The 22,447-nt window shown below is 40.4% G+C and overlaps 1 protein-coding gene and 2 pseudogenes across 1 annotated transcript; 1 reads left to right on the top strand and 2 right to left on the bottom strand.

The window, feature by feature from the left end:
- Positions 1–1,025: 1,025 nt before the first annotated feature.
- On the bottom strand, positions 1,026–2,634 carry LOC105300005 (annotated as a pseudogene).
- A 5,025-nt stretch (positions 2,635–7,659) lies between these two features.
- LOC105300004 (zinc finger protein 354B) lies at positions 7,660–21,935 on the bottom strand. Its single transcript, XM_023537735.1, has 3 exons — positions 21,352–21,935; positions 20,873–20,968; positions 7,660–9,596 (listed from the first exon to the last, which is right to left on the bottom strand). Exons 1-3 carry the CDS (start codon positions 21,383–21,385, stop codon positions 8,017–8,019), a joined length of 1,710 nt encoding a protein of 569 aa, XP_023393503.1. The 5' UTR covers positions 21,386–21,935; the 3' UTR covers positions 7,660–8,016.
- On the top strand, positions 13,519–14,242 carry LOC105299984 (annotated as a pseudogene).
- Positions 21,936–22,447: the final 512 nt, after the last annotated feature.

Below are 22,447 nucleotides of genomic sequence, written 5' to 3'. Positions count from 1 at the left end.
GACCTACATTTGGCTTGAGCTTGCCCTTGGTGCCACCACCTACGCACCAGGCCAGGTCCACGACCTTGTCTAGACAGGAAGTCCGCGAGGCTGGCCCTCCTGCAGCAGGTAGATGGGCGGGCTCTGCCACACAAGCAAGTGCCCCTGGCCTTCTGTCGCTACAGCCCGGAAGGGCAGCCGACTCAGGCTTAGAGGGCATTCTGGGGCAAGAGATGGAGGCCTCTGGACTGTGGGCCCTTCCCAACCTGGTGGCCTCACCAGGTCAGTGTGTCCAGGGCCCCAGATTGTCTGGGAAGAAAAAATTTGAGCCCGTGAGCTTCAGAGCGCCCCTCAGTTCACAGCATCTGACACGGGATGCCCACACACATGCCTCCCGGACCTGCCAGGCAGGCCTCCACCCTTGGGAGCCTCCCCCAGGCCCAGACAAATCTACGGCCTCCTGGGGTACCAGCCACACCTGCTGGGCGGACATGTACCTCAGGCTTCCGCCTTCCCCACAAGCCAGGCAGCCCCTCTCACTGCAGGGCAGGGTAGGGAAGCACCAGACCCAGGTGTAATCCTGTGCCCCATCTAAGCGGCATGGTCTCCGTCTAATTACAACAGGCTGGTACCATCAGGTGTGCCACCTCAGGTGTCTCCAGCGCTCCTCTGAACTCCGCGCCCTATCCTGACTCTCCTGCATCCGCAGGCTCCCTGCACCGCTGGCCACTGGCCGCTGGTTCCACATCTCTGAGAGGACCACAGGGCTCGAGCCCTGTCTCCTGTCCCAGGAAGTCCCCAGGGCCAAGGACTCGGCCTTTCTTTGCCCGAAGCTCTTAGCAACAGAGTCGTTTAACTCTGCTGATCTAAAGATTTCCATCTTCTGAGGGGAAATGATCCAGGTTTCACAGCAGTAAAACAGGAATGATCCGTTGATCTTGAATTATCTGGCAGTGTCTAGGCAGTCTCGTGAGCAACTTGCAGCTTTGAACTTGCCGCAGACGCGCGCTATTTCTGTTCTGCTCCCAGCCCCCTGGGAGCCGCCTTCACACGACCTGCAGGCGGCGCTCGTGCTCCTCCAGCTGCAGCTGGAGCTTATGCAGCTACTGGATGTCGCGGTTCTGTGCTCAGTTTGGTGGCGCACCAGCCCGCGGTAGAAGCGGATGGTGAAGACCACAAAGACGAGCCCCAGTACGATGGTGGACACGACAGTGGCCTGCCAGCCGATGGGGCCGCGGAGGCTGGGTGCAGGGCCCGACTGGTGGCGCGCGTCCACATGCAGAACTCGATCCCGCGGCAGAGCAGCAAGACCTCGGCCAAAAGAGTAGGATGCGGAGAGCGGTAGAGAAGGCCCAGGCCCGCTCTGCGCAGGGTGCGTGCGCTCCTGCGGTGGCTCTGGGTGCGGTGGCGGTGGCTGGTGTTGCTCGCGGACTCCCATGTTGGGCAGGAAGCACGCGCGGATGAGCTAGGTGAAGAGGTGCCCGGCCGCCTGTACCGTGGTGCAGGCGCTGAAGGCGACGAGCACCGGCGGTGGGTACTGCGTCTCCAGCTGCGCCTCCTCCACGGCCACCACGCGAAACCTGAGAGGAAGGCAGAGGTGCGGCTGGAAGCCTTCAGCTTTGCTCTGTCCAAGCAGAGCGTTTCTCCAGCGGAGGGCCCGCCTGGATACGTGGCTGGAGCTGACCAAGTCCAGGTAGCTGTAGGCGACCGGGTCCCTGTAACCTGTGCCCTGGTGGCCGGGCTCCGAGCAGGCGGGAGTGGAGGGGTCCACAAGCACGGTGAGCTCCGCATTCGAGATGGGAGCCCGGCGAGGGGCTCTGCCTGCCCGGCCCCGCTACCGTGGCGGTGGCCCTGCGGCCCTGTTGGAACCACCAGCGCGACCCGCTCTCTCCTTCCGCAGGTGCCGCGGGTTCTCCCTCCCACCTCCCCCGCCCCCAGCTCTGCCGCCGCCAGCTGCCCCACCCCCACAAAATGCGATTTTAATTTGCATTTCCCTGATAAAGTTAAGCCCATTTAAAAACTTAATGGCTATTTGAATATCCTCTTCTGTAAAGTGTCCAAGTCTTTTAGCCTTTTTCTAATTGAGCCTAATGAGACTTTTTTTTACTGATTAGTTGGAGAGCTATATATGATATGGTGAATATAAGTCCTTGGTTGAATATATGTACTGCAAACATTTCCATTTTGTAGCTTGCCCTTTTACTCCATTAATGATGTCTTTTGATGCATGGAAGTTTTAAACTTTAACGTAATACAGGTACCAATTTAACCTTTTATGTTGCACATTGTATGTCCTGTTTAAGACATCTTTGCACGTGATCATGAAGGTATTCCATGCCAAACTTTGTTTCATCATACACATTTACATCTACAATACATCAGAGCTGGTTTTTGTGTATATAGTGTGAGGCAGAAACAAGATTAACTTCCCCCCAAATCCAAGTTACCCAACGTTGTTTATTGAAAAAAAAAGTAAATAACACCACATCAGTGTAGCCATTGTTATAACTCAGGTGACTGTATGTGTGTAATAGTATCTGGTAGTATAAGTCTTCCAGCTTCGTTCTTCGGCAACATAATTTTGATGATTCTTACCTGACTACTTTTGAGTAGATGGGAACACATCACGCTGCAGGAATTCTTGTAGCAACCCATGTCATGTTCACCTTTCATTATTTCCTGATATTTTAAACCAAGTTCATATATTTATCATGAAAATGAACACACTGCACGTTTACCAACCCAAAAAGAGACTGCTAGCAATAGAGTTGTAATTTGGGCTGTTGCTTTTTTGCATAATTTGTGGTAAGGAATTCTTGATTAGACAGATGGACATATGGTCAGGCAAATAGTTGTTCTGACAGACAGATGTGCAGACAAATGGACAGATGTTAATACAGACAGACATGTTCAGATGGATGTCTGGACAGATGGACAGAAGTTCATGGAGATGGTTGTTCAGACATTCACATAAACAGACCTTTAAGCAGATGGTTAGACATTCAGAAGACATTCAGACAGACATGTTCTGATAGACAGGAGTGTGCCAGACACTTTCTAACACATGAACTCTTAGATCCATGGGTATTCAGACAGATGGGCAGATGTTTATACAGATGGACTTTTCAAATGGGAACCATTCAGACAGACATATGTTCAGACAGGCATTCAGGCAGATGAATAGACATTCACAAAGTTGGACATTGACAGATAAACAGGTGTTCAGACAGACATGTTCCAACAGATGGATGGTCTGAAAGACAGGTGTCCAGAAAGATGGATGTCGGGATAGAGACATTAGTGTGATGGACATCTGGACAGATGAACACTCCAAAAAATGAGCATTCTAACAAATGTATGTTATGACACATAGTTCACAGCAGAACAAACATAAAGACAGACATGTTCAGGAGGATTGTCATTTGGACACACAAACAGATGGACATATGGACATTTGGAAAGACAAAGATGAACTTTCAAACAAACAGACCTGTGGACAGATGGACAGACATTCAAACAGATGGGCATTTGGACTGATACGCCTTCCAACATATGAGTATAAAGCCAAGTGGACATTCCCACAGACGGGTGTTAGCACAGGTGGATGATTCAACAGATGGATGTTTAGACATATGAACAGATGGTCAGACAGACTAATATTCAAACAGATAGACAGGTTAACATAGACATTTGGACAGACCTTCAGACAGATGGATGTAAGACTCTCAAACCATCAGGTACATTGATGTTAAGATAGATATTCGGACAGACAGGTATTCAGACAAATGGATGGAGTTACAGACAGACAGAGACATTTCAGAAGTTGGGCATTCCAACACATGGGTGTTCCAACACACAGACATTCAGCCAGACAGTCGGAAAGAAGGATGTGTGTTTAGATCAACAGATATTCAGACAGATGGACAAAATATCCACATATCAGGGTGCAGATAGGCACCCTGATATGTGGATACTTTGACACATAGATATCTGGATACATAAGCACTCAAGCAAGACCTATGTTCAGACCAGATATCTCAACAAATAGATATTCCAACAGATGGTTGTTCAGACACAGATGGACAATATTCAGATGAATGTTCTGTAGTCTCAGACAGCATTCAAGGACTAATAACCTAGTTCTAGCTAACATTTCCACTATTATTTTTTATTTTGCCCTTTCAGGAGCCCTCTACATCAGCAAAGTTAGTTTTCCTACTGGTCCCTACAGATGCTGTATTCGCTCTCCCTCTGAGCCTTTTGCTCCTGTGGTCCTTGCCTTCTTCTTCCTCTCTAGGTATCATGATTCCATCCATTCTTCAGATTTGGATGATAAACAATTCTCTCAGGTCTTAGAACACAACCTTGGGCACTTCATCAGGCTTCTATTCATTAAGAAAGAAATCTGATCTTATACACACATATATGATGATACATCATAATGAAGTAGGATTCATTTCAGGAACACAACATTGGTTAAAAATTCAATGTAATTCCATTAAAAGCATGAAGAGAAAAACAATAATATCTTTCAGTCAGTGAAGAAAATGAATGACAAAATACTACTCCCATTTATGATAACAAATCACAGCACACTAGGAATACAAAAAAATAGTCCCTTTATTGATAACAGATATCCACAAACAAATTAAAGCTAACATACTAAATGGTGAAAAACTGAATGCTACTGTTTGTATTCAACATTGTACTGGCCTGTGCTATATAGTATTATAATGTATGAAAAAAATTTAAAGGTATTACAAATAGAAAAGACAAAAATTAAAATAGCCATTGTTTACAGATGATTGTTTATGCAGAACATCCAAAAGAATCTACACACAAGCCATTAGAAAACAATGAATTTAGCAAGGGTAGTGGATGTGAGGTCAATATATAAAAATTAATTGTGCTTCTATGTACTAGTAACAAATAATTGGAAAATAAAGTTTAAACATACTATTAACAATAGTACAGTGAGTACACCATGTCCTCTCGTGCCTCCTCTTATGTGAACATTTGCTGAAGTCCTACATTTATTTCCAGTCTCTGTTCAGGCTTATCACTCTTTTAAAGCATTCTTTCTTCCTAAGTAATTTTTAAACTTCGATTCACCAGAAAATTATTTCCTTAAAAACAAAAAGTAAAATAGATATCAAACATATAAAACTGATAAACATGGAGCTTTATTACTGAAACAAGAATATGGAGTGAACTCAGAGCCATGATTTCCTAAAGATCTCCAAAGCTCAGGTTGAAACTCATTAATTTAACATTTTGAAACACTTAAAGATACAGAAATTGCTACTAAAATCAACATCTTTTAAAAATGAGATTTTTTTCCTGCTTTACAGACAATAAGTAGGCAGATATTCCTTCACCTCCAAATCAAACAGAAACTTACTTGCAGTCCCATCTTTTTATAGGCTTTTCCCTCCAGCCTAAGGTGAACCTCCGCCCCCTCCCCCCCAGCTCTATTCCCTCAAAACATCTCACAAAAATTGTTCCACTCAATGATCCCTTCTTAATTCACCCTCAACATGCATATATATATATTGATCCAATCATTAATATAGAAATACTCCTTAAATTATTTTCTTCTAAATCAGATCTCTTTCCTTCCCTTCATTTAAACTTCTCAAAACATAATCTAAAACAGACTACTAGTTTTCACCTTCCTATTAATAATCTAATCTAGAATAATCTGGATTCTGTTCACTGAAATTGAACTGAAATTGTTCTTACCAATTTCTTACCATATTTTCCTAGTTACTAATTCCAACTTACTCTCTGTATTACTGGCACCTGACACTACTGACCGTTTGATAGGTGAATTTTCACTCACATAAAATCTTTAAATTTATTCCATAAATTTCAGAATCAGACTAATTTCTCTTTGGGGCTTACTGATATCAATGGGCCCAGCTGTAGGGCCCATTCCTTTTCATGTTAGTTTAAATCCTTTTCTTCCACCAACTCCTTACATGTTGATGTTTTCCTGGGTTTTATCCATGATGCCTTAATTCCCAATCCAAACCGGACAACCCGCCGGCCAAATTCAAGGAACAAGGGTTTGAACAACAAACAAAATTTAAATAACCCTAATTCTAGTCTTCTGGCTCACATTTAATTTCTAAATCTGTATGAGTCATTTAACATGTATAAAACCAAACTCGTTCATCCTCTATATTGTTTATTTAGTGCACAGCAGTGCCACACATCCAGTTAACCAGGCAGAAGCCTACCATTCTTCTCAACTCAACTCTCCCAATTATTTGATTGCCACGCCCTATCTAATTTACCACATTAATATTTATCACATATTCTTCACTCCACTGCCCCGCTTGAGTTTAGAGCCTTGTTCACTCATCATTCAAATTACTATAACAGCCCACGTGGTCTGTTCAGCTGTCTTCAACCTCCTAAATTCATTCTTTACACATTATTGTCAGAACGATGTCGCTCATATGAAATCTTTCAATGGTTCCATAAATTTCAGAATCAAAGTCAAACTATTTAGAATGACAAATGAAACCTTTGACTTTTTTGGCCTCTGCCTTCTCAAGCTTTGACAAATTATTATCATTACTTAATAGATGTTCTACAAACATGCCATGCTGTCACCCATCTGTACCTCTGTATATGTGGTTCCCTCTCTTTGAAGTAATCGTCTCACTCTGGAGAATTTGTATTATCCTTCCAAAAATGGGCCAGACATCACTGTTTCTGGGGCACTAACTCTGGTCTCTCCAAGTTCCTTTGGTTATGCCCCTTTCCTTCTGTCCGCATCCTGTGTAAATCTCCACAACATGCATGTTCTGTAACATAGTATCATCAGAATATTTATTTCCTTGAGAAATGCTTTAACACACTGTACTCTGCTTACACAGATGTTATTCCCTTCAACCTTATCCTCTTGACCCCCTAATTCATGACTTCCTGAAGACAGGGCCCAGTTTCTTATGTACAATTTACGGTGCCTGGGAGAGTACCTCGTTCAAACCTGGGGTTAAACATTTACTGAGTAAACCAGTTCCACATTTTAGAATTATTCCCCTTCTTTCATTTTCCTTTGCAATCTGAAAACTATACAAACTCAAATTAGGAAAACATGCTTTTATTTCATGAAAATGATTCCTTTTCAAAACTTTGCCACAGGTGATAGGATCTTTAAACTATTTCTTAGGCTTAGGATTTTTTTTTGCAGCCAAATAAAAAAATATTAATAGTTTTAACCTTGAATGGATGGCCTAATCAAACTATACTTTTTTCTACTTAAATTATCTAACATGTTGTTAAAAACATAAAAGCCACAATAGATATGACTTAGAGGCAATGAAGAAAAATAATTCTGAGAACAAAATTAGAAATTGTAAAAATTTTAAGAGACTGCTAGGTATAGTTTGGAAGTAACTAGAAAAATAAAGGAGGAAAAGAACAGAATTTTCTTTCTTTCTTTAATGAAAACCATGCACAAAGTTTGACAACAGTTTAGGAAAAGGCAAACTCCAGAGACTGAGGTAGTTTACAGTTTTTTTGTTTTTGTTTTTGTTTTTGTTTTTTTTGTTTTTAATCTATTATTTGGTCCTTTGCTGTAAAAATGCATATTTTTAAGATCAATTCTGTTTGCTGTTAAAATGTTAGTTGTAATAAATATTTCAGCAAACAGAAATAAATAAATAAGCTATTAGCTTATACAGTTGTTGTCTTTCTGTTGAGAAATCCAGTATCCCTACACTCAGATATTTCTCACATTTACATATCACATATAGCATATAATGCTGTATAAAGACAGAAAAACCCTACCTTTCAGCTTATAAATGGCCACAATCAATATCTGCAGTTCTGATTTATTTGTCTCAGGACATTTAAAAGTGACTGACAGGTATAAAAGTTTTCCCAATATTTATTACATAGTCAAAGTTATCCTTAGAATTTGATACCTGATAAGGAATTAAAATAGAAAGTTTTCTCATACTCATTACATTTATTAAATCAATCTCAAGTATGTATACTCTGATGAGCTTTGGTTTAAGGCTTTCACACATGCAAATTTACTTTCAAGGGATTCTCTTCAAGGTGAATTTTATAATGATTAGTAAGGGATGACCTCTGGCTGAAGAGTTTCCCACATGCATTACATTCATAGGGTTTCTCTCCAGTATGAATTCGTTGATGTGCAATAAGTGATGAGCTTTGTCTAAACCTTTTCCCACATGTATTACATTTAAAGGGTTTCTCTCCTGTATGAATCCTTTGATGTTGAATAAGAGCTGCACTTTGGCCAAAAGATATCCCACATTCCAGACATAGATAAGGTTTCTCTCCTGTATGAATCCTCTGGTGATTACTAAGGGATGAGTTACACCTGAAGGTTTTCTCACATTCACTGCATTTATAGGGTCTCTCTCCAGTGTGCATCCTCTGGTGCTGGATGAGAGCTGAACTCTGTCGAAAGGCTTTCCCACACACTTTACACTTGCATGGTTTCTCCCCAGTGTGAATTCTCTCATGAATAATAAGTGTCGAGTGGGAACTTAAGGCTTTACCACATTCGTTACAATTATACAATTTCTCTCCAGTATGAATTATTTGGTGTCTATGAAGTCGTGAAACAGATGTGAAGCCTTTTCCACATTCATTACATCTATAGGGCTTTTCTCCAGTGTGAATTCTTTCATGTTGAATAAGAGAGGCACTCTGACTGAAGGCTCTCCCACATTCCCCACATTTAAAAGGTTTTTCCCCTGTATGAATTCTCTGATGATAACAAAGGGATGAGCTAGACTTAAAAGTGTTGCCACATTCATTGCATAAATAGGACTTCTTTCTGAGATGCATTTTCTGACATCCAGGAAGGGGTGTGCTACAACTGGATGCCTTCCTACCTGGATTGTATCTATGGGGATTTTCTTGAGAATGGATTTTTTGATGTATAAAAAGTCCAGACCTTCTGCTGAAGGATTTACTACATTCTTTACATCTATAGGATTTTTCCACAGTATGGGTTCTTAGGTGTTTACAAAGGGATGCACTATGGCTGAAGGCTTTTCCACATTCTTTACACATATAGGGTTTCTCTCCAGTATGAGTTCTTTGATGTTGAATAAGAGCTGAACTTTGGCTGAAGGCTTTCAAACATTCTTTACATTTAAATAATCTCTCTCCAGTATGGTTTTTCTGATGTTTACGAAGGGATGAACTGTGATTAAAGGCTTTTTCACATATATTACATTTATAGCATTTCTCTGCTGTCTTGATTTTTGTTTGGTTAAGTAAATTTGAATTCTGCTCTAAGCTATTTCTTTGTATTTCATATTTTGAGGGTATTTTTTCTCTAGCAACTCTCTGTTGTTTAACAAAGACTGACTTCAGGCTGAAATTTTGGCCAAAGTCACTATTTTTATGGCTTTTTTCTACAGGGAGGATTTTCGTATGGGTGATTGAAATTATTTGTAAACTTTTGTCCTTCTGTTTCTTTAATTTGTCTTCGTATGTGCAGGGTTTTTCTGATAAGAAGTTCCAGGGTTCATCTCTTTTGAGTCTTTTCTTTATCAGCCCCCAAAATGATGAGTCTTGTGTTTGAGTTGACTTTGTGGTTTTAGGACTGCTCTTACTTCCTGGGAAAAAAAGGAAAGAAACTGCCAATGATTCACACAATTGGATGAGACTAAATATGTACAAAGAATAAATATCGGTATCTAAATAGGGGCTTGCTTTCTGGCTAAAATATACTTGCAAAAGGAAAAAATAGAAAGTAATACTATATAAAAATAATAGACGAGGGCTTTAAAGACTTGGGTGAATACAAAACTAGAGTAAGCTCATTCAAAGAAGGTGAGATTATAGGAATGAATGGAGAGAAGGGATTAGAGGAAAAGCATGAATTGGGAAATATAGTCTGGTATCCAAAGCCTAACACAGGCTTGTAAATCATCTCCATAACATGGGTTTCACTTCTGCGATTATTTCTAATCTTGAATGTCTTTCCTTCCTTTTCCTACATGGCAGACTTCTCAGTTTCAGTTCCAGTGTTAACTCTTCTGCACACTATTTCTTAACAGAGCTCCAAAAATTCATTCTCCTTATTATGCCACTTACTATAGTACATTATAATGTATGTATCTAAGGGGGAAAATTATGAACATATTTAGAGATAATGAGAAAGACTTTAAAAAATCAACACCAGTGACAATAAAAACGTTTTAAAAAAACAGGAATTGAGGGATACTTCCTCAACATGATAAAATACATATCCTTTATAGTTCTAAAGCCAGTATCTTATTTAATGGAGAAACACTAGAGAAATTTTTCTTTGAGAAAATTGTATTTGTAAATCCTTCCTCTATGCCTTTGATATTATATAAATCTTTTAAAGCCTCTGTGAACATCACCACCCAGGAATGTTTTTTCTTAAAAGCTTGAGAGCTGTGCCTTTGAAAAGTAAACATCAAGACTGACAGTGCTCCTATCTCCCTGTCACATGGGACATTTAGCCTATGTGCCTAGCTCTGAACTGTGACTACCTGCTTATCATATGATACTAGAAGTCCCCACATACACATACTTCTTAGGATAAAGACAATTAACTAGCACAGATAGTTAGCCCAACTGCCAGGTGAATCTGGGATGAATATGAAAGAATGTACAGCTAACTGTGTTACATACCTCTTAAGTGAGGATAAATTACTATTAATCTTGAGAACATGTATATAAATGTATCTCCTGAACTACATTAAAAAGAGTATGTTTTTTTCTGTTCTTGTAATCTCATTAGCAATTACCTGACATGCAGGTAGCAATCTGGTTTAATGCTTATTCAATAGTAACAATGCTTTCTGCCCTTTGGAAAGGATTTTCTGGGTTGGCAGGAGATTTTCTAAAAACTTTCCCCAACACTAGATGAAGGAACAGGGTGAGAGTTGAAGGCGGAATCAGTATTTTTTGACCCCCAAAACCTTTCAGGCCTTATTTCCTAAAATATTTCTTCAATTTATCCAATAATCAGTCAGAGTCAAAGTTATACCTTGATAAAAACGAGACTTTCATTTGCAGTCTCACAAGGTTTTTTTGAGAACCAGAGAAATGAGAGAATTACAATTAGTATGCTAGGAGTTATACCTAACACTATGACGGGGGTGTTGCACGTTTGCGAACATCCTTTGCCTTAGTGGAAAAAATGAAATGCTGGTCTAGAAATTTTGTTTTTGATAACTCTAATTTTTTAAAACTACCATGTAAATTTTCAACATATATGAGAGCAGAAAGAATTGTACTATGAACCTCTAAAGCCAGCTTCAACAACCACCAACACTTTCACGTATAAGTTCCACTCCTCCTCTATCGACTGCTAAAGCAAATCCCAAAATCATTTCATTTCATCCATAAATATTTCCAATTGCATTTCTCAAAAATAAATCTTTTTAAAAACAAAACAAAAAAATAAAATATATCACAGACAATGAAATTAACACTATTCTCTGATAACATCTTATATACAGGCAGTGTTTAAATTTTTCTAATTGCCTCGTAAATGTTTTCAATTAGAAAACAATCAAGGTTCACCACTGCATTTGGTTGGTATATCTCTTAAATCTCTTTTAACCAATAGGTTATACATGTAATCAACTTAATAAAGAGTACCGACAAAAACCTATAGCTAACATTACACTTAATAGTGAAAGATAATGCTGTTCACTTAAGATAAGGAACACAGCAAGAATGTCTGTTCTTACCACTCTTATTCCGTACAGTATTGCAAGTATTGCATGTCTAGTTAGTACAATATGGCAAGATAAGAAATAAAAGGTATATAGATCAGAAAAGAAGAAATAAAACTATCCCTATTTGTAGGTGACAGTACATAGAGAATCCTAAGGAATCTACCAAACATTTCCTAGAACCAATAAGAGAGTTAAGAAAAGTCACAGCATATAAGATAAATATACAAAACCCAATATTTCCATATACTAGCAATGAACATGTGGACATTGAACTTATAATTACAATACCATTTATAATTCCTCAAAATATTTACATATAAATTTAACAAAATACAAACAGGACTTATATGGTGAAAACTATAAAATACTGATGAAAGAATTTAAAGAACGAAATAAATAAAAAGTTATACTATGTTCATGGATTGGAAGATTCAGCATAGTAAAGATATCAATTATCCCCAAATCAATAAACAAGTTTACTGCAAGTCCTATCAATATCTCAGCAAGGTTTTTTTGTAGCTATAGACAAGATTATTCTAAAATTTATATGGAAAAGCAAAGAAACTAGAATAGCTAAAAGAACTGTAAAAAAGAATAAAGTGAGAATAATCAATCTACCCAATATTAAGACCTATATATAGTTACAGTAATCAACACTATGATGAGGGTGGAGAGGCAGACACGTAGGTCAGTGAAACAGAATAAAACATCCAGAAACAGACTCACAAATGCATGTAATTAATTTTTGACAAAAGTGCAAAGAAATTGAGTGGAGGAAAGATAGCTTCTTCCACAAATAATGCTAGGACAACTGAATGTCCACAGGCAAAGAGGATAGGAGAGTAGAGGGGAAGGGAGGGAAGAGGAGGGGATGGGAGGGGAGGAGAAGGAAGAAGAAGACAGACAGAAACAGATAGACAGTAAGAATCTCAACCTAACCCTACATTTAATACAAAAATTAACTCAAAAAGGGTCATGGACATAAAAGTACAATGTAAGACTGTAGCACTTTTAGACAAAACAGAGAAGAAAATCTTTAAGACCAAAGGGTAGGCAGAGAGTTCTCGAATTTGACACCAAAAGTATAATCTGTAAAAGGAGGCATTTTTAAACTGGACCTTATCAAAATTAAAACTTTTATTCCCCAAGACATGGTTAAGAGGATGAACAGAAACTAAAGACTAGGAGAAAATATTTGCAAACCCCATATCAGTCAAACGACTACTATCTAGAATAACGTATAAAAAACTCCCCAAACTCAATAATAGAAAACCAAACAATACAATCAGAAAATGGACAAAAGATGTGCACAAACATTTCACCCAAGAAGATATACAGACGGCAAAACAGCCACACAGAAATATGCTCAATATCATTAGCCCTTAGGAACATGCAAATTAAAATCACAACATGTATGACCATATATCTATCAGAATGGCTAAAATAAAAAAATAATGACAACACAAAATGTTGGCAAGAATTGGATCACTGAGATGTTGCTACATTGCTGGTGGAATGTAAAATGATACAGCCCCTCTGGAAGACAATTTGGCTGTGTCTTCAAAAACTAAGGCATGTAGCTTCCAGGCTGGGCGGTTCGCCTGCCATAGGCCTGCCTAACCACCTCCCCCCGCCCCCGCCCTCAGCCTCTGACTCCGTGCATGAAAATCAAATTAGGAGACTTGGTAGAGAGCCTACAACCTACTGGAGTCCAGCCTGCAGGTAAGGCCACATTTGGGGATGACAGCAGCCCAGGCACCTGTGGCCACTTCCCAGCCATCCCTGCCCGACGTGTCGGGGCCACCATGAAATTGAGGGAATGGCCACCCCACCGAAGAGAAGCTGCCCATTTCCTGTGACCAGCTTCGAGGGGACTTGCATCAAGAAAATGTCCATTGAAGGGTACATCACTGCAGGGAAGTCAACATTTGTGAATATCCTTAAAGTGAATATTCTTAAACAAGTCCATGAGGATTGGTAAATGGTTCCTGAATTTGTTGCCAGATAGTGCAATGTTCAAAGTGTTTAAGATGAATTTCAAGAACTGACAACATCTCAGAAAAGTGGTGAGAATCTTCTTCAGGTGATGTATGAGAAACCTGAAGGATGGTCTTACACCTTCCATTATATGCCCGCCTCAGTCCAACATGAGCTCAGCTTGCCTCTCTCAATGGCAAATTCAAAGAGGTGAAGAAAGCTGTATTATTTTTTGAACAATCTGTGTACAGTGACAGGTATTTTTTGCATCTAATTTGTATGAATCTGACTGTATGAATGAAACAGAGTGGACAATTTATCAAGACATGAATGACTGGATGAATAACTACTTTGAAAGCTGGCTCTTGCATAGAACACTGAAAACTAACTTTGATTATCTATAAGAGGTGCCAATCTTAACACTGGACGTTAACGAAGACTTTGAAGACAAACAGGACAGTCTGGTTGAAAGGGTCAAAGAACTTTTGAGTACTCTGAGATCTTGATGAAGATCACAGGCAGTGAAATAATTTCAGATACTTGAGCTTTGTGTATCTATGTAGCTCCATATTAATTCAAATCTCTTTATAAAACCCACGTTTTTAACTATTTTTGTTCCAAGAAAAAAAAAAGGTTTTTCCGAAGAAACCCAAAAAAAAAATTGGAAACAAGTTTTCCAATTCCTTCCTTCCTTTTTCCTTTTTTTTTTCTTTTTTACGTCTAAACAAAGACTTTTAATTATTTTACAACAAAAAGTCTGGATGTAGATGGTTCCACAATCAGTGTAGAGGCTAAATTACATCATAAAGGACCCAGCCTCCTTCTGTCTTTGCCCTCTGTTTTCTCCCTAGCAGGCTGCCTCCCCCAACCCCTCACCCCCCAACCCCGCCCCGGTGCTCCTTATCTCACTGGTGACCAGTTTCTTAATTGAGTTTCTTAACTGGAAACTTTAACGTTACATAGTAAATGGTAATGTGGTCTGTGTAAATTAGTGCAAAAAGTTGAAAGTAGGATTTAAGGAATCTTCTAGAAAAAAGATTCAAGTTTTATTTTAAGTACTTTTGGTCAAGTGCCTCCCCTTCCACCTTAATTTATGTGGCCAATAAGACCACGTTTAGTATTTAATCACCTCACTGATATTTATTAATGTGTTTATAACACATTTCTAGAGGAGCAGGTTAGTCTTTGTTTCCAGTTTGTAGTGGCATAACCTATCTTATAAGTCATTTAGTCCTTTTCCTGCCTTTTTTTCTACATTTGTGCTATGGGGATACTTCATTCATCTTTTTGCATGTGATTTTAGATGATTAAAGAGGAAATGTTTCTGTACTCAAAAAGTAACTGAAGGTTATTACATGAGTAAAAGATTTATGTGGAGCTTAAAATAGCTATCTACTTTCTCCCTTCTCAGACCATTCTTTTAGAATGGAATGTTACTTTTATAGTTAAGAGATTGGTTTAAACCATGACTGTCTTTAAATCATTTGAGGTGGAAGAGCATTGTTTCTTACATTTATTTTCATTTTTATAGGTAAAATGTTAATGAAACATAGCGAGGGATAAGTTTTTCTATTTTATTATTTACTGACTCTGCACTGGGAATGAGTTGTCTTCCATTACCTTTATACTTCATGAGAAGTCAAAAGAGAAGCTGAAGAAAAGGTAAATGATCTTAGCAGTTAGTCTGTTTAGCCCCAGATATTATTTCCTGTCTCATCCTTTCCTGCTTTCTCCGCTGTCTGGATTAATTAGGCAGCTTACTATTTTAAAGACATACATTTTTACTTTGAGAACATCAAGATTATTCCTCACTTCACAGTTTGCTTTGCTTTTCTGTAGGGTTATACCTTAAGTTTCCCCCCATACTCCTTTAAGAGAAATTACTGATAAAAACGATCTTGCTTTACATGTTACGTATCTTGAAAGCATTATATATATTAGGAAATTTATATTAATAAAAAAGACAAAAAGGTAAAGTAGTTGTCACTTTTAAAAATCTGCATGGATTTATTTTAGTTCTGTATATAATTAAAGATTTCTTTCAAGTCTGCTAAGATGTGAAGTGTTTTTTCTATGTACTTACCCTTTCTACTTGACATTTTAGAAAAATCCTGTGTTTTTGAAATGAGGGGAAGAGTCACTTTCACTTTAAAACCATCATTTTCCTTTTTAAAATGTCATCTTTTGGGGGGGAGTTTCATGATATTCAAACATAATAATGTAGTGGGTTAAACAGTCTAGATGCCCTGATCTTTGAAAGGGGAACTGCAATTCAAATCTATAATCACCATGAATATTTAAACTGTCTCATGATATTGTATGGGTTTTTTTTTTTTGCATCAATTTGTTTACTAAATTAAATATTTTCTTAATAAATAGGTCTAAATCTCATGAACTATGAAAAAAAAACTAAACATGCAACTACCATAACACCCAGCAATTACACTCTTGGGCATTTATCACAGACAAAAGAAAACTCATTTTTGCAAAAAAACCTGTACAAGAATGTTTATAGCAACTTTATTTGTAATTGTCAAAAACTGGAAACAATCCAGATGTCCTTCAACTAGTGAATGGTTATATAAACTGTGGTATATCCATGTCATTCAGTGATCAGGAATTAAGGAATTAAGTACTGATACAGGCAAACACTTGGATAAACTTCCAGAGAATTGTATTGAGTGAAAAAAAAATAACAATCTAAAAGGTTATACACTGTATAATTCCATTTACATAATATTCTTGAAATGACAAAATTATGGAAATAGGTTAGTGGTTACAAAGGGTTAAGGACAAGGGGATGTGGGGAACAGACAGAGAACAAGAGAGAAGTGGGTGTGTCTAAAAATGGTTAACAGGAAAAATCCTTATGGTGACATAAGAAATTCTTTTGTATCTTTACTGTATCAATATCAATATCTTGTTTGTAACATTGCATTATAGTTTTGGAACTGTGTAAAAGATTAATGGGATCTCTGTATGATTTCTTATATTTGCAAGTGAATCTACGATTATCTCAAAAACTTTTTTTACAAAAAGTAGAATTCCCTCAAGAAATAAGAAATCAAATTTATACCATCCCCCAAATCTGATCTTGCAGTGTTGCTATCTCAGTGAATGCTATCACTGTCCATCCCAGAACACGCCACAAACTAAGCACGCATCCCTGCATCCCTGGCAATGCTACCCCCTTAAGCTTCCACATATAATCCATCTCCAAGTACTGCTGCTTTTATCTCCCAAATATCTCAGACACTGGCTCCCTTCTCTCTGTCTTCATCATCACTGACCCAGCCGCATCATTCTCGCATTCATTACCTGGAGGCCTGCTCTGACCAAGCACTGTTGTTAGTACTGGGGGATGGGAACAAATGACACAGACAATCCAGCATAAGGGAGTTTACAACTCAGGGGAAGAGACAGATAATAAATAAATACATATTATTATGGAAGATAAAACAAGGTGAGGGGATGAATGTGGAGGATGGAAGGTAGTTTTACATGAGTGAGCTGTGCCTTCAAGGAAGTACCATCTGAGCAGAAATCTGTGCAACACAAGGAAGTGAGTCATGTGGGCTCATGGCTTCCAGGAAGAACAGTCCAAGAGAGGAAAAAGCAAGTGCAGAGACCCTGAGGTGGAGGCCCATGTGGCCTGCCCAACGAACTGCAAGGTGGCCAGAGTAACTGTGGAGTGCTCAAATAAAGAGCAGAGCAGAAGGAAGTGACAGTGAAGAGGTACCAGGGCCGGACCGTGTAACCTCTGAAAGTCTTTCTGGAGACTGGATTGTGCTCTATGTGATGGAAGCCACTAGAGGTTTTTAGCCTGGGAGTGAGATAACCTGATTCACCTTTTAAATAGATCATTCTGGCAGCTACGAGTAGAGTGGATTCAGGTGGCAGGAAGGGAGGTGCAGGGCCGACACAGGAGTCTTTGCTGTGGGGTGCAGGGGACAAGAGCAAGACTCATTCAAACATATTATCACAAGTACAAAACATTTGGACTCCACTTGCACCTTCGAAAGAATTCACTTGTTAAAACCACTGCATGTGATTTCGCTAGCCTGCTAACCTTGATGGCACCTTTGTGTAAATTGGAAAAGGATGCCCACCCTCTGCATAGCAAATCTGGGTGAGTGGAAATGTGGTCCTCCATGATCCCTGCAAGCTGACTAGCATGCACATGGCTTCTTGAATGGAGGTAACACAGAAAGAGAAACGATAAGGAAAGAAAAATACTTTTTTATTGGAGGCAATGGTTTACTTAGATCAACCTGGATTTTAAATTTTAGATTTCAAGAATATGTCCACATTTGGGTGTAAACAAAACTCCTGAGGTGCACAAGTTGGTTTAACCACATTATTCCTGTTACAACCCTTCCAGAAAAGCACAACGTCAGTGATTAGACTTTGGGCACATTTATTAAGCAAGGGACTCTGATGCGATACACACCCTTTGAGCTATGCCCTCTCATGTCTCAATTTAAAACACATACCCAGGGATGACGCTGTTTTTCTTTCTTGTTTTAGCTTTCCTATTTGTGAATTGCTTTGCAGTGAAAATAATTTTTTGAAGTATGTTTTGAGGCAACTAGAGGCCGCAGGGGTCCTACCCCGGGGCATAAGCTTGTCTGTTACCGTGGTCAAGGGAGGCTCAGGTTCTGGTGTAGGGGTAGTGTCTGAGGTTCGCCCTGAACTCCCAAGCCCTTGGCCCGAGCTCATGGGGAAGGGACCTGTTCCGGGGCCACTTTCATCCTGAGATGGGGGCCTTGCTAGGGTGCAGGAGGGACACCAACACACATCAGCACTCCCACGTCATCCCATCTGACTGTCATCTTTGAGGAAAGAGAGGACATTCATGCATCCAGAGAAGCGTACATCTTGCTCAGCCTCACTTCCTTCAGACACCTGCTCTGTGTTCCTGCATGGAGGACCTCAAACTCCAGATGGGCTCACTGGGAACCCAGATCCCATTGCCAGGTGGCTGTGGCATCTCTCTGGACAGCTTTCGACTTGTCATACCTTCTCTTCTGTTTGATCCTGCCAATGCTCGGTCACTCAGGAGGGGACACTCACTCTCGAGCAGAGGCTCCAGTTGCAGGAAAAGGCTCTTCCTTCCTCTCTCTGGTCTTTCATCCGGGCTCAGCCCACACCCACCGCGGGACGGACACCCTGCACTCTCAACTGGGTCCCAGATGCTGTATTTGGTAACTGTGTGGTAGACTTCACCAGTTTCCACAAAATGAATGTATGTCTCTCAAATGACAGTTACAAAGATAGAAAGACACACAACTGTGATTCCTACATCAAAAATCTCAACTTTCAGTGGAAGGAAAGCTCCCCAAGGCACAAGGGCTTTGGGAATTGAGACAGCCCATCCCACTTCCTGAGAGGCCATCACTGGTCGTCTAGACCTGATGACAGCCTTGGACAAGTCCTCCTACTTCCACCTAACAGTCTCCACACAGGATGCTGGCTCATCTCCGCAGAATATACACCTGGGCCTGTGGCCAGGCGACTCCCAAGTCCTCAGGGGCCACGCCGGCCTCTCAGGCACAGACCACGCCTGTGACAGGGCCCCCAGCAAAGCAGGATGGTCCCTGCTCATCTCCTCACCCCGTCCGCACACACTGGCTGCTTGGGTTTTCACACATGCCCTTCCTGAGTCCAGAGTGCTCCTCCTCGGAGTGCTCCTCTGTCCTGGTCCACCCTTCTTCAGTGGACCTTTGCCATCACCACCCCGTGCCAGTCGACCTTCTCACAGCAGCACCGTGTATCTGACCTCGGAGGTCCTGACTGCACCAGCCATTCCCCACCTGGTGTTGCACAGTTCAGACCACTTGTGCCCTCCCATCTGACTGTGAGCTCCACCAGGGTAGGACCTGTGTCTTTCTGTCCCCGACTTCCACCAAAGCCGCCTCTCCCATTTCTTTCCCCTGATTCTTCCTAACCCACCTGGTGCATGTTGAGGTTTTCAGGGATTCTGTCCTTTGCCGTTCCCACCTGGTCAGCTCAAGGCTTCAAATGCCATCTTTGTACTGACGGCTCCCTAACCTCCTTTGCGTTCCCACCCCATATACCTTATACAACTGTCCCCCAGCAACCTCATCCCGCGTATTTCACTCACATCTCAAGTGACGCCCATCCCACACTGAACTCACCCTATACCCTTAACAAGGGCCTCTCCTCATCCCTCCTGAATGCCACCGCATGTGCCTTTGTCCAGGCCCTAGTCACGTCTTGTCTACATTATAGAATAATCTCCAGAAACTTCCCACATCTAGTTTTGCCTCACTTTAAATCTATCCCGCAATACTTCCAACGTGATCATTCTTGTTAAGTTCAACTAAGGACTTCAAGAACTATTCTTTGTGAAAAATTAAAAGATTATGTGTAAATAAAGTTCTCTTTCATCCTGCTCATTCTCGATCTCACTCTAAATGTAACTACCGTTACCAGCTAAGCTGTGTCCCTTTCTCTCTGTACTTGCCATGCATATTATACCTGTAGACAAACGCCCATGTAATTTTCTTTAAACATAAATGGTGCCACATCAAAATAACACTCTAGAACTTGCTTTAGTCCTTAATGGGCTTCGGAGGGAGCTTTGTCCGTTAGTGTCCTCTTTCTGACCATGGTGCCATATGCCAGAGTGGGGACATACTACAGCTTCTTCAGCTGTGGCTTTACTGAAGGACGTTTACACTTTCTGATTCAGGCCAATTTTTCTAAAATTGCAAGGATGAGATAATTCTTCATTTTAAAATCCTTTAACTATTTGCAGTTCCCATCTCTAAGAACTGCATCAAAGCACTTTATAATGTGGCCTCTACCTAGTTTTCTAAAATCCTTTCCTTTCTCCCTTCTTCTTACCCCGTGTACATACCCCGAGCCCCAATAAGAATGAATTATCTGCAGTTCATTAAATACACATTTGCTGAATGACTACATGAAAATGTAGCCCTTTTCTGAAACGAGGAAAGAACAAGAGATCCTGAGAGATTCATTTGCGAAGTGATTACCAGAGAAAAAGAGGAAGCTCATGTCTGTGGCCTTAGTGTCTCCCCTTCCATCACTTCCAGAGGACCAAGAACTTGGGAGAAACTTTCTGGACCAACACCCTGCCTCCACGATACATCGTGCACTCATTGATCAGACCTGTGCCTGCGGCGATTCCCGCACCTCAGGCCCCCACTCACCCAGCCAGGAGCCTCTGCGACTTCCTTCCTCGACCTTCCAGGGCTCTTCGCCTTGCTGCAGCAGGGAGATCAGTTTGGGTTTGAAAAGTGGGAATCCTGCCCACAGAGGAAAGAAAAGAAAAAACAAGTCTTGGTTTTGTTTGGACACAATGAGCTATCCCAGATCTGAGGGGAACACTCGGGGTAACACTAAGAGCCCCTGAGTGGTGAGCAAGCAAGTACAGAACAGTCACAGTGGGAAATGACGCCTGAACTACGGGGGAGCTTCTAGTGTGCAACAGTGCAGACTGTCTCACTCACGGGCAATTCCACACCTATAAAGGGGAAGAGTTTTCATGTTTATTTATGCAGATCCAACTTGCACAATCATCAGGCAAAACTCAGCTAAAGTTTTTGAGGACCCAGGGCTTTTCGCTGGGGAAGCAGGTACTGAGTTATCCCCACTTCTGAATTCTGTACCTACAGGAAAGCTTCCTTACCCAGTGAGACCAGGTGACCGTAGTTCTCCAGCATCACATCCTGGTACAAGCTCCTCTGAGAAGGACGCAGCTTTCTCCACTCGTCCCGCGTAAAGAGCACAGCCACATCCTCGAATGTCACTGACACCTGCAAAGACAAGCCATCCCAGCTCACCCAGTACCACCCATCACAGAGTGAAGAAGGTGGCACTGGGGAGGCAGACGGGCACCATGAAATGCTTCTGATATTTTTCTGGGTTCTGAAGGTTCCAGGTCATTTGTTTAATGAACAATCAATCATTCACAAAATATATATGAGCAGCATGAAGTATAAACCAGCCCCTCTGTTAAACATTTTAAGAGATGTGTGGAGATATTCAAGGCCATTAGCGGGAGTGTTAATTAGAATAATATTTCTGATGGTGATTTGATAATATTTGTTGACTTAAAAAGACATCCTCTATAGTGAAGTACAGAAAATGGGTTATATATCATTGTGTAGTTTGTTCCATTTTTGAAAAAAATATATATATGTACATAGAAATTGATACTGAGAGATGCATAAGAAATGACTGACAGCGATTATCTCCAGATAGGGGAGTTACGGGTAATTTTACTTTTTTTATATATATAAAAAATGTACATACAAATACACATGTATATACCCATGAACACACATATATATACATGTACACACATATATATACATTCACATACATATATGTGTACATATTTTATTCTTTAAAATTTTTACCATGATCGTGCTATACTTCATAAAAAAAGCATTAAATTATTTGCATATAGAGGAAGAATATAAGAAATGATATTTGCTCTCAAAGAATTTACAATTCAACAGGCAGACAAGGAAAACACATGAAATAATTGGAACAATGAAAGAAAACGTGTAGCTGGACAGGATGGTGCACTGCCTCCTAGGTCGACCCTTATTTTAGAGATGAAGAACACAAGGTCCAGGGCACTCGAGACCCCAGGTCACATAATGTATTAGTGGCAGAAGCAGGACAGTAATTAGAGTTTTCTTTTGACTCAGTCCTTGGTATATTCTCTCTCTGGTCGCAAAGGTCCTGTTGGTGAGTTTTATACTCGGGCCTCTGCA

Source organism: Pteropus vampyrus, unplaced genomic scaffold (assembly GCF_000151845.1).
Source record: "Pteropus vampyrus isolate Shadow unplaced genomic scaffold, Pvam_2.0 Scaffold197, whole genome shotgun sequence".
In the NCBI taxonomy this organism is placed as follows: Eukaryota; Metazoa; Chordata; class Mammalia; order Chiroptera; family Pteropodidae; genus Pteropus; species Pteropus vampyrus.
Note: the sequence above shows the minus strand (reverse complement) of the source record. Positions and strands in the feature narration are given on the sequence as shown.

What these genes read in the sequence shown, in the direction of transcription:
- LOC105300004 (XM_023537735.1), bottom strand. Translation starts at nt 21,385, where the DNA reads ATGCTGGAGAACTACGGTCACCTGGTCTCACTGG. An exon ending in CGGTCACCTGGTCTCACTGG is followed by an intron (nt 20,969 to 21,351) that starts GTAAGGAAGCTT and finishes CTCTGTGGGCAG; the next exon opens with GATTCCCACTTTTCAAACCC. An exon ending in TCGCAGAGGCTCCTGGCTGG is followed by an intron (nt 9,597 to 20,872) that starts GTGAGTGGGGGC and finishes TTTTTTTCCCAG; the next exon opens with GAAGTAAGAGCAGTCCTAAA.